We start from the raw sequence: 13,598 nt of genomic DNA, 5'->3' as shown, positions 1-13,598 counted from the left end.
GGGTGCTCACATATTGGAACATATGTGTATAGTTCATTAGTTCTCTGTATTAATTTTCGTAATAAATTGGAACACAATCATCTTGTTTTGATATAAATAAATCAAGTTTAAATACAAAAATTGTCAAAATTTAAAGAATAAGTCATATTTATGAGCACATGAAAGAACAACATCCTAACTCATATAACGTACTTTTACACCCGAGTTTAAGATAGAAATTCCGGGTCATGTTTTGTCAAAACAACCCCCTAAGTCAAATAGCCCATTGAAACTTGAAAGTATCAAGCCCATGATTCCCACTGAAATAGTCTGTTACAAATTCTTTAAAACACTTGTTGTAATCTTGTGAGGCAGATAAATCCATCAACTTCTCTTCCAAACGTCAGCGACAATTTCACGAGCACAGGAGAGAGAAAGTAAAAGCTTGAGAGAGAAAGCCATGGATGAAGAAGAGCATGAGGTCTACGGAGGAGACATTCCTGTCGAAGGTGATTTGGAGGGAGATTTGGATGCTGCGAACGCCGACGTCGACATGTCCACCGGCGACGATGACGCCGCCGTCAAGGTTTTCTTTTCTTTTACTTCTTGATTTTTTCAATTTTCTCTGTAATTTGTTCTTATTCATGATTTCTGGTGATTTCTGTTGATTAATTTGTTTTTGGATTATTGAGTGTTTTCGGAAACCCTAGAATTGGAAATCGATTGGTATAATCTTATTGTTGTGGTGTTTGATGTTGTGTTTCAGGAGCTTGATGAGATGAAGAAGAGATTGAAGGAGATGGAGGAGGAAGCTGCTGCTCTTCGTGAGATGCAAGCTAAAGTTGAGAAGGAGATGGGTTCTGCTCAAGGTTTGGATTTATCACTTTATTTGAATTTTTTTTTTTTTTATACATTTTAATTTACGTTAATATTATGTGATTGTTTGTTGAGGATAGCATTGATTTGTAATCTAGTTGATTTCAAAAAATATGTTTCTTCCAAAGTCTAGTCATAGTATTCATTATTTGATTGACTAATTTGTGATTGGAACGATCAGCTTGTTTTAACTTCAATATGAATGGCAATACTGCAATCTAAATGAATGAATACGCTGAATTTCGTCTGGCAATATGTACCTTGTGGATTTAGAGTGTGGTGCATATAAGGCCCATCTTTGTTGGATGCAATATCGTCATCTTTACAGCTTTATTATATAATCTTGTATTCTTATTCAAAATTTAAAATTTGGAATAGTTGCTTGAAGGATACCACATCTTAACTGTAAATCGATAATGTCGAGTATAGCACTCTCTTCTTGGTCATTCCTTCGTTAGCCCAACTTTATGTTTCTTAGCTCAAAATTTTACTAAGAGTAGGATTTGCTATCTAGGTGGTTAGCTGAGTTATGAACTTATCTTCCCCTCTTGATCTACTAAAAAGTTTCCTTTTCTTGTTCATTATGCCATCAAATAAATTTTGGGGGTTTTAATTGCTAGATGTATAACATTGTATTGATTTAATGGTTAACAGTCTCAAAAGTAATTACTTCAGTGATAAACAGCTGAGAACACAAGGATGTAATTTTTATTGCTATCAAAAGATTTTGAATGTAGATTGCTCTTTATTTATGATTAATGGTATTTTTCTACTTTCCAAATTTTTACTTCGATTAGTTCTTCTGACAGTGGTTATCTTATCTACAGACCCTGCTACTGCCGCTGAACTGGCGAACAAGGAGGAGGTGGATGCACGGTCTGTTTTTGTTGGCAATGTAAGAACCAGTATCTCCTTGCAAAGCTTCTACGTTATGGCTTATATTAATTCGTGTATCTGCTCTCATCACTCTTTTTATCAACAATAATAACTATACTGGATTGGCTACACAAGCAAATATGTCCTTCTCATGTGGATCCTTCTCTTCCCACTCTTATCCAATGCAATGTGATCCTGTTTACACATGTTTCATATCCCTTTTCACCCTTTTATCAAACTGCCTCTGTTGTTGGTGTTGGATGTAGCTAAAGCTGCTAACCACTGCAGTTGATTTCTCTTCTTCTTATCCTCGATAACTTGACCTTCTCAGTAAAAGTCCATCTCCGAATATTGGCCTATATTTAAATTTGCTTGTCAAAGTTTGGTAACCATGATATAGGATTTGTCTGGTATATGCATTGAATTATAGTTGAAATATTAATTAGGTCTATCTTAAAAGACAATTCCGTTAAAGTCTCTTAATGATCTTGACAATGAGTTAAAAATAGTGATAAAATAAAATACTCCGTACCTAAGTTCGACAACTATTGACCATAAAAGTCAAATGTTATTTATAGTTATGAAGTTGATAATGAAATGCCAAATTTCAATTAATTTTATATTGAAAGAAGTTAGTGGAGACCTTAGCAGTATCTTTTCAGCTTAATGGGATATTATACCTATTTGTGTCCAAGGCTGCCATGTTTGATGAATTAACATTTGGAAACCATGGTAACTTCCTTGACTGCAATGTTATATATTAATTGAAACTGAGGTCCCTTGTTCAATCTTGAGGTAATTCCTCCACTACTCTACCCAATCTGCCCTCAAAGAGAGAGAAGAAAAAAAGGAGAAAGATGTAGATAGGGTTGAATTCTAGCATACTCTTGTTGCTTTGGATGTGATATTGACTTCCTCTTGTGTTATATGGGGAATTTTACTCTCTGTTTCTTAGTTTGTTGTGTCAGTTAATCTGTGTTATATCCTTTTAATCAGTGGTATCAAGTATCTGTAATTAGAAATAAAGATGGTTATACTTATGATGAGTCTGGCTTTAGTTAAATTCCTTTGGGAAGCTTTTCTCATGAAACAATGGCAAGAGCTTACTTGCAGGACTTAAGAACCATTTTCTCTAAAAGTTAAGATAAAATAGGATTAGGTTTCCTCAAATCCTGAATTATTTTGTTCTAATAGCATACTTCCAGCCAATCATTTGTGTGCTGTATGCATTTGTTGATTGTGATTCCATGAATCTTCCATATACCCTAATATACTCCTTTATTCATATACCATGTATCTTCTGGATTCTTGTATCTACTTAAAGCTATTTTTTCCCTCACTCTGTTCTGCTGGCTATCTCAATGCGTATTTTACATTCTTACATAATTTTTTTCTCTTTATGTACTGTCCACAGTAATGTTTGTCGTCATATACAGCATCATATTCTGCTTTGAGTATGTCGTGGTTTGACTTAAATGTCTCACTATGATCGCAGGATTTTTCTTCTTCACCAAGTTCCTTGTGTGATTGTGTCTTAATGCTGGACTTGGTATTGGAGCTTGGTTGGCATAGTTTTCGAAATAGATTTATGTTGGGCATTGAAAGTCATTTGTTTGTTCTGTGATTTAAAATGTTGGAAAAAGATGAAAAAAAGGGAAAAGAAAGTAAAAAAGAAGAAAAAAGAAAAAAAAAAAAAAAAAAAAAAGAAAAAAAAGAGAAAACAAAGAAGAATTAAGTAGAAAAAGGAAAAAAAGAAGTGGAAAAAGTTGAATATATTTAAGTCCCCCGGAAAGAAGGAAAAGAAAATCTTATTGTGAAAAGAATAGAAGGGGATTACAAAAGTTACTTGAATAATCATTTAGTGATCAAATAATTTTTTTCGTTTTTATTTCCAAGTAGAGTGGAGGAACTGATGTTGGATTAATTGTAACCTGGTATGAATCTGGTGGTGGTCCAATATAAATTCTTCTAGTCAAAGCCATTCGTGCAAGACTCCTGCTTTCAAATGCAGAGGCGCGCCACTTCAACTGGAGCTAGGTGTGGGGAAAGTGCCCAGTGACGAGCGTTATTCCCTAATGAAAACGTCACTTGCAGGTGTGATGATGGATGCTGTAAAACATGTGCCTTTGGCCATGCAGTTCTCAATTGTTTTTATCCTTTATTGTTGCAAGGGTTGCTAATTGTAACCTACTAAATGTGGACAAAAAGTCATGTTTTTATTTTTGTTGAAAGAAAAAGAAAGGGGCAAATGGTAAAACCTATATAGTTTTTACTGCTTGGTTTATTATTGTTGATGTGTATCAAGTGAAGAATCAAAGTGTAGGGGATACAAAACTCATTCACAAGTCAAGAGTTCACAAAAATATACGAAGTATCTCAGTGTTTATCTTGGAGAAGAAAGTCTTTGTAATTTACATGAGGGTTATGCTTCTTATGATGTTGGAGCTTGAACTTTATATGCATACGTGAGAACTATGTATGCTATTTCTAATGGTGCGGGTTGTGGGTAAAGAGTCTGATTAAGGGTAAATATCAAGTTTATATGATTGCAGAGCTTACCTCTGCTGCAAAATTTAAAGGGGGAGAGAATAATGGGAAGGCATGTGGTCATGTAGGTAAAGTGGTACACATCTATAATTAAAAGGCACACGGGTAATTTCTGAGCCACTGATGATGGCCCTTGAACTTTGATTGCTATTGCCCTGAAGAATTCAGCTGTTGCTAGTTAAGCTTTAATTTCTTATTCTCTGGCTGCTTCTCAGTTCTAACCTCTTTCTTGAATCTTGGAATACTTCTTTATCACCTTGTCTTGTGTTATCTGTCTCCTAAAGACAAATTTTTAATTAGTCTACTTGGAAATATGCTTGAATTTGGTTACCTTGGCTCCCCTCTCTACCCTTTATTTCCTAGGTCACTGCCCAAGAGGCCAGTGAATATACCATGATGAACCATATCACATAACTTTCTTGATGCATGTTAAATCCACAGCTCTGTTTTTCTATCTGTTTATTTTATAATGGTCTCTATTTACTAATTCTCTGCATGAACGATCTGGACTGTGTTAATATTTCTCAGGTTGATTATGCATGCACCCCTGAAGAAGTTCAGCAACATTTCCAATCTTGCGGGACGGTGAATAGAGTGACCATTCTTACAGACAAGTTTGGTCAGCCTAAGGGTTTTGCATATGTGGAATTTGTTGAACAGGATGGTGTTCAACAGGCGCTTCAGTTAAATGAATCTGAATTACATGGTCGTCAATTGAAGGTATATTTAAAAAGGTGTTTTGTGTATGTCATTTCTGGATTGATGTGTTGCTGGTGGGGGGCTGGGGAAGAGAGAGAGAGAGGGAGGGGGGGGGGGTTTAAAAAGGTGTTTTGTGTATGTCACGCGTTGCTGGTGGGGGGTGGAGGTATCATAATTTATAGCTTGTTAATCACTTCCATGTGGCTATTTAATTATTTGCAGGTGTTGCCCAAGAGAACAAATGTGCCAGGCATGAAACAATTTAGGGGAAGACGATTTAATCCTTATATGCCCTTCCGTTCCCGCAGACCGTTTCCTCCGCCTTATTTCCTTAACCCGTACGGCGGCTATGGGTATGTAACAAATTCTTTTTGGGGTGGTACATCACATTATTTTTTACTTATAAAATGCTGTAGTCTAACTGGGCTTTTAGCTTTAGCTTTTTAAGCTGATAGTTGTTCCAGGATTTTGCTATAGCTTTTTAAGCTGCTTGTTGTTCTAAAGTTCATCTCTCAGATATGTATATTAAGATAATTTGTGGGAAATGAATATATGCAGGAATAGAATTCATTAAATAAAAATAAGAATTTTGAAATACATTCCTTGTTTACCTGTACTCTTTGTAGTACATTGTAGTATTGTTCTATCATCTGTACAATAGTGGCTTGTTATTGTGAATGGAGTTCATACTTTCCAACTCAGTAGAGCTTATTCATGTATGTATGTTGCATACACTGATCACTTTTTACAATGCTTGCTGTAAACAAGTTGCTCTGTTATTTTTGTGATAAATTATTGACTGCACTGTTACTGTTCGATTCCTTGCTGTGATATACTGCAGGAAGGCTCCTAGATACAGAAGACCAACCCGGTACATGCCGTATTACTAGAAGAAACTCTATCTGCTGCTCTGCATGATAGGATTCATTGTGTACTACTAAGTTTTTACTAATAGAAGAAACATTTAGTTACTGTTGCTTATGTGCACCTTCAGTCCTTCAGATGTATGATATACTTTCGAATTGAATACTTGTGAATTGTGATAGACGTATTTCCTGTCCTACTTTAACTTGATTTCAGTTACCACATACCTTCAGTTAATCAGGAAATTTTGATCCTGGATTGGAGTGTCATACGAACTGCATTACTAATCCCTCTATTAAAGTTTAATCAAACAAGTTGTTGGATATATTTACGTTTGTCATATCTCCCCAGTAGAAAGGTTCATGCATAAATAATCTTTGTTGGTTCTTTACATCTTTTAAAAGTTCTACGCTAGTTGAATAATTCCGTCTAATTGTCAAACAATTTGAGAACTGACTAGGTTAGGTCCCGTGCTATGCATAGTAGTTTCACCATATTTAATTTTAAAAAGATTTTTTTTTTACAAAAATAACATGGGCAAATACAATTATAACATACTTCGTATTTATATTCTTCGTATTTTGCATATGAAATTAAATTAAACATAGAATACAACAGAAGAATTGATTAGATCATAAGCATATTAAAATTATATCTTAGAGCATATGAGTGTTTAAAAATTCAATGATAAATATAACGAATAAATATGGTGTATTAGCCAACTAAGTTTTTTAAAATTATGTATTAGTAGTTCAACCAATGGGTAGGAATAACAAGAAAAACTCAATAACCAGTTTTGGGAAATATGCAATTAGTAGAAAGATTCCTATTAATAACTTGTGTTGTACCAACTACGAATCAATAAATTAATGGATTCATCAGCCATTTTTTTTTTTAAAAAAAAAAATATTGTTATAAAATTACCTTATATAAAATATATTTATAATTTGAAAGAATAAAATGTGGTGTATTGTGTTTTTTTAAAGATATGAGATATGGAAAATATTTTATCACAGATATGGAAATTATGTGAATTAAAATTAATTACCACAACTATAAGATTTGGTAAATATTGTGTATAAATTATAGAAGGTTGCATTGACTAAAAAGGGGGGGGGGATTTTGGAAGGAAAAAACAACACCACGAACTGACATGTGTCATTCCTGATTTTCTGGTGTCGGTTTAAGTATTATACTAAATTAGTGCCCGTGCAATGCACAATATTGATAATCATTTTTCCATAATTATTAATTGTGATATAATATAAAAATGAGGCAACTTATGTGGAATAAAAAAAATGCAATGCATATAGAAAGTTAAAATAATAATGCAAAAATTATTAAAACTACAATTTGAGAATTTTTTTATTATTGTTGATTAGTTGTGTTGAAAAGATTTAAAAGTAGTATACATTATATTATATTAATGATGTATATTATTCCCATTAAAACTATACAATCTACACTACTAGAAATAGGCTGAATTCCGACGGACTATTTCCAATGGACATGTTTTTCCGTCGGAAGATTCAAAATTCCCGATGGTTTATACTCTGTCGAAAATTTCCGACGAATTCAACAATTTCGTCGAAAATCCGTCGGAATATGTTGTATTTTTTTTTTTTTAAAAAAAATACCCCATTTAAACAAATCTTATCTCTTCCGCCTCTTTCTTCTTCTTCTTCTTCTTCTTCTTCTTCTTCTTCTTCTTCTCTGATTCTCTCTCCTCTTCTCCTTCTTCTCTCGTCCTCTCCTTCCTCTCTTCTCTCGTCCTCTCCTTTCTTCGTAAGCCCAAGGTTAAACCCGCAACCCCCACTCGCAACACCTCACGCATGAAAAATCGACTAGGGTTGTAATTATTTGAACAAAATAAGGTTTTTCATGTCAAATTCCTAGAGTTTTCATGGTCGAATTTGACCTTTAAAACCCAAATTCAAGCCAATTTCGGGGTTTTGATGGAATTCAAGGTAAGTTCTCTTTTCTCTTTCTCTTATTTTGTTTATTGAGATTTTTTAAAAAAAAATTATGGTGATGTGTGGTTGAATTGCGGCGGTGGTGGGTGGTGGGTGGTTTGTGTTCAAGGTAAGGGTTAGGGTGGGATTGGGCTAGTTGTTTCGAATGGATTTGGTTTGGGTGGAGGTGTTGGTGGGTTGGGATGGGGGTCGTGGTGGGTGGGAATCTGGTTTAGGTTGGGGTTCTGGTGGTTGGTGAGGTGGGTTACAGGTTTTGGTGGGTGGTGAGGTAGGTTAGTGTGTTTACAGGTTTTGGTGAGGTGGCCTGGTTAGTGTGGTGGGTAGGGATCTGGGTTTTGGGTGGTGTTGGGCGTCTGATGGGGTGAAGGTTTAGGTTAGGGTTTGGGTGTTTTAGGTGGGTGAATCTGGGTATGGGTTTGGTGGGGTTTTGGTTAGGGTTCGGTCAAGGTTTGGGTTAGGTGGGACTGGCGTAGCATAACAGTACCTAAACTAGGAGAAACACAGAGTAGTTTGAACAAAAATGCACCATACACCATTACACATTCACACCTTTCTATCTTGCATAATACGAGTACTATACTACTAATCTAGTGATAGAATATAGTATGCAAAGTACAAAATATTTTTAATATATTAGTAACAATAAAGGATTCAAGGGTCTTTTGAGATTTGGGTGAGAGCTTGCCCTCAAAAAAAGAGATTTGGGTGAGAGCTGAGAAAACAAAAGGTCAAAAATACATCTTTTAGCCTTGTAAAAAAAAAAATCAAATAAAGGAAAATTACATAATAAACAGAGCACACTTGATTAGTTAAATCTAAAATCTAAATTCAATATCATTCTCATGATCTCAACTACTATATCAACAGGTTTTCCATAAGAGACCCAAAACCTGTGCATGTGGCATGTAGACAAAAATCGATGCCTTCAATCAATCACCATCTGTGTCTTCATATAACAAGGGTGCAAACTTGTTAGGGTTTTACATAATTGAAGAACTTGAACTAATTTGTTCAACTTTAGAGGCAACTTGATTCCATAAACCCTCTAACGCAACCTTAAATAGTAGAAGATCATCCAAACCCATATAATCAATAGGCTGTGCAAGAACCTCGTACGACTGAAACATAGGAAAATTACGATGATTCATCGTCTGCGTTAGGGTGACCCACTACTAGAAAACAACCGTTTTTCGACAGAAAAATCCGTTGGAATCATTTGAAATTCCGTCGGAAATCATCTTTTCAACGGAATTCCGTCGGAATAATCTGTCGCGAAACATTTTGTAGGATATTCGACATTTTCCAAGGGATTTTTTGTCAGAAAATCTTATTCCGACGGAATCTCTGACGGAATAGGATCTGTCGGCCCATGGATTGACTTAAATTGAGAATCTGTCGCAATATTCCGACGAAGTGAATTTCATCGGTATGTACCTCTTCTGACGGCATAATCCGTCGTAATTAAACACATTTCCGATGGAAAAATTCTGTCGTAAGGAATGTATTTTTCGAGGGATTAAAATTCCGTCGGAAACTGAAGATGCACTTTTTCGTCGCAATCTTCAGACGAATTTATTTTCCCTCGGAAAATATATTATTTCCGACGGAATTTTCCATCTGAAAATCCGTCGCCATAGTCCTACGGATTATTTTTCGTCGCAACAAACCTGCTTCGGATAGATAATACCATCAGAAATTCCGTCAGAATTTGACCTGCTAATTTAACAAATTAATCGATTTTTTTTGGAATTACCAACATTCGAAACCTATACCTCCTGCATCTAATTCAAGATAAAATTAAATTCAGGATTAAATTACGAATATATATATATATATATATATATATATATATATATATATATATATATATATATATATATATATATATATATATATATATATATATATATATATATAAGGGAGGGATCCGGTGAGAATAAGTCTATATGTGAGAACCCTATTATATATAAGAACAAATTCCAACCATTGAATACCTCAAGATCTAACTGTTGAGATTGTTTATATAGAAATGGCAAAAATGTAATTTTCATTTTTTTTTCCTCTTCATTTTGAGCAATAATTTTTTGTTCATTTATCAAATGAGCAAACAATTATTTGCTCTTTTATCAAATGAGCAACAATTATTTGTTCATTTATCAAGGAGCAAAAATAATTTTTTTTTTTTATGTTATTTTTTTTTGTTTTTTTTTTTCTCATTTATCAAATGAGCAACATTTATTTGTTCATTTGATAAATGAGCAAATAATATTTGTTCATTTGATAAATGAGCAAATAATATTTGTTCATTTGATAAATGAGCAAATATTCATTTATAATTCTTTGTTCATTTATTAAATGAGCAAACAATATTTCTTTGTTTTGTTTGCTCATTTATCAAATGAGCAACTATTCTTTGTTCATTTATCAAATGAGCAACAATTCTAAAACATTCAAACTAATATGAAACCTTGAACTTACTATATCTGAAAATGTAAACAATTGTTGGACCATAAGAGACCAACTGTATACTAGTTTATATTATGCACTTTATTTTCTGCCTATTTTTGAAGTAGATAGTTCACAAGGTTAATTTAATACATGTTGTTCTGCTCATATCCTTCATAAATGAGCAAACTGAAATTAAAATGAGCAAACTAAATTAAAATGAGCAAAAATACATACAATAAAAATGCATAAATGAAAATGAACAAACTTATATTAGAATCTCAGAAAATTGCTCCACACTATCATCACATAATACAAACTCATTAAACTCATTTTTGATCGCTGAAATCTTTCAATTTCACCGAAACGCGCGATCATAATCATCGTTGAGTAGAGCTCAAAAATGACATAATTGGTCTGAATTTTGAGCTTGATTTCTTTGTTATTGATGCTGCAAAGTTAATAACAATGATGTTGATGGCGATGTTGTTGATGGAAAACATAATCGTTGCCGATTGGAGCTCGAAGACGCAATTATAAACCTGAATTCGAGCTTAATTATCTTGTTTTTTTAATGATGCGAAGTTGATGGTGATATGAGCACTGTACAAAGACGCCATGGTTGATTAGAAGTTGAGCTTAATTTCTTTGAAATTAATGGCGTGAAGTTGATGATGTATACTGAACAATAGGTGAGAAGAGAGAGAAAGTGAAGGTGAAGAGAGAGAAAGAAAGAAATTTGGAGGTGAAAGAGAGAAATAAGGGGGTTGATTTAAAATACTCTTTTGTTTTTGATTTTTTAGGGAATAATCACAGTCCTTAAATTTAAAAAATTCAAAGGTCTAGATTTATTCTCACATAAGTTGGGGTTCTCACATAAGGGATGTGTTCTCACATGATCTCATATATATATATATATATATATATATATATATATATATATATATATATATATAGGGTTGGGATCCGGTGAGAACCACCCTTTATGTGAGAACATATCATTTATGTGAGGACAAATCTCAGCCATTGGATTGTAATAAATCCAACAGCTGAGATTAATGATATAAACATTCTCTAACAAACCTTCTCTAACAACCATGCTTAACTGTTTCTAAACTTCTGCTCTGCTCTCTCACCACCACGAAACTCCATCAATCTCTGCTCTGCTCTCTCTCCACCACGAAACTCCAATCTCAAGCTTCAAGAATTTATCATCAATGGCGTCTTTTTAAACTCGACAATTTCTCTCTCCTCTTCTTGTTCACGGGTATCAATTTCCATAAATTATTGAGGTTTGTAATTCTTTTAGTTTTGTAAATTTTGTAAATTCAATGATCTTAGTTTAATCTTAGCATCAAAATTTACAAAAAGTTTTTCAATTGCATGTTAATCTTAGTGTTTGAGAATTTCAAATTGTTCGTTAAATTTTTTGATAATTTTCGTTAAAAAATTCAATTATATTCATTAAAATTCAATGAGAAATTTTTGATTTGAGTATTTAAGAACTAATAAATTGCTTGTTAATGTTATTATGTCCAGTTGAATGAGCTCAATTTTCTCTCTCCTCTTGTTCACTGCTGCATAATTTCAATTAGTACTTTTCAGATTTTTCTTAATTTAATTTTAATTTTGATAATTTCAATTGAATTCCCAATCTTCTTGTTCTGATTTTTGTAATTTTGATGATTTCAAATCATCTCGTTCGAATTTTGATGAATTCAAATCAACTTGTTCAAATTTTGATGCATTTTTATGATACTTATGAATATCCTGATAGTGCATACAAGGTGTTTGATAAAATGCTTGTTAGAAATTTTGTGACTTGGTACTCTATTATCCATGAGTTTGTTTTGAATATCCTAATAGTGTATACAAGGTGTTTGATAAAATGCTTGTTAGAAATCTTATGACTTGGTACTCCTTTATCAATGAGTTTGTTTTGAATGAGTTCGTAGGTAATACTTCGGATACTTTTGATGCGGAAAATGAACTGCCCTTTGTTATTAAGGGTAGTCAGATTGGTGTGGCAGACGGGGGTAGTTGGGTTAATGTCTTAGTTGGTGATATTCGAACAGATGATAATCTTGGTATTTATCATATGAGCAAACAATTATTTGCATTCCAATGCTAATACAATAACAGATTGAGCTCTTAGTCTTTTCCTTTGGGACTTTGTATTAGCTTCCTATGGACGAAATTTTGGCAAACTACTTTAAGAGAGTTGTTTGTGTTATTGAGTACAAATCAATTATTGTGCAGGAACTATCTACACGGCATACTCTTTCATTGGCATTCCAAACTCTTGGAGTGGTGTATGGCGACGTGGGCACAAGTCCTTTATATGTCTTCACTGACGTGTTTAGCAAGGTGCCTATAACATCAGAAGTTGATATTCTCGTAGCACTGTCTGTAATAATGTATACGATAGCCCTTGTGTCCTTAGCAAAATATGTATTTGTAGTGCTTAAAGCTAATGATAATGGGGAAGGTACATGAATGATTTTCCAACTTTCTTTTCACCTTATGTGCTTTATCATGAGTTATTTTGCATCTAAAAATAATAGGCTACTTCTGGCTGTCGGAGGGACATTTGCCCTGTATTCTCTTATAAGCAGGTACGCCAAAGTGAATAAGCTTCCAAGTCAATTTTTTACTCATTTAGCAAATGAGCAAATAGTTAGTTGCTCATTTGTCAAATGAGCAAATACTTAGTTGTTAATTTAAAAAATGAGAAAAAACTTAGCTGCTCATTTGTCAAATGAGCAAATAGTTAGCTGCTCATTTGTCAAATGAGCAAACATTTTTTTAATCATTCATTAAATCAACAAGTATTTCTTTGCTCATTTATCAAATGAGCAACAATTCTTTTTTCATTTTATCAAATGAGCAAACAATTCTTTGTTGATTTATCAAATGAGCTGATTAACAATTTATAACATAGAAAATGATTTAAAACATATGATAAACCTATTAGCTCAATTGGTAGAGCACTATGCAAATGCATAGAGGATGTAGGTTCAATTCCTACATAGGTTATCTCTATAAACAAAATTAATTAGAAAAATAAATCAAATTCGTACTAAATTATATGAGCAAAAAAATGGTTTGAAATGATTTATAACTGAATAAACTTTGTTACAATTAAACTCTCATACAAACTTGTGTTTCCACATTACATAAATGAACCTACGTGGGATTCGAACCCACATCTTTTGTGCATTTGCACAATGCTCTACCCTTGAGCTAGTAGGCTAATGTATTTAAAACATTCAAACACACTCATAAATGAGCATTAATTTGACAAAGAGCAAGAATCATTTGGAAAATGAGCAAAAATTC

General features: G+C 33.4%; 1 protein-coding gene across 1 annotated transcript; it reads left to right on the top strand.

The window, feature by feature from the left end:
• Window positions 1-317: 317 nt before the first annotated feature.
• On the top strand, window positions 318-6,168 carry LOC110718314 (polyadenylate-binding protein 2-like). The gene is made up of 6 exons (XM_021897158.1): window positions 318-565; window positions 746-848; window positions 1,683-1,750; window positions 4,807-4,998; window positions 5,200-5,330; window positions 5,819-6,168. Exons 1-6 carry the CDS (start codon window positions 440-442, stop codon window positions 5,865-5,867), a joined length of 669 nt encoding a protein of 222 aa, XP_021752850.1. The 5' UTR covers window positions 318-439; the 3' UTR covers window positions 5,868-6,168.
• Window positions 6,169-13,598: the final 7,430 nt, after the last annotated feature.

Source organism: Chenopodium quinoa, unplaced genomic scaffold (assembly GCF_001683475.1).
Source record: "Chenopodium quinoa cultivar QQ74 unplaced genomic scaffold, ASM168347v1, whole genome shotgun sequence".
In the NCBI taxonomy this organism is placed as follows: Eukaryota; Viridiplantae; Streptophyta; class Magnoliopsida; order Caryophyllales; family Amaranthaceae; genus Chenopodium; species Chenopodium quinoa.
The sequence above is the reverse complement of the archived record's forward strand: the minus strand, read 5'-3'. Positions and strand labels throughout refer to the sequence as shown.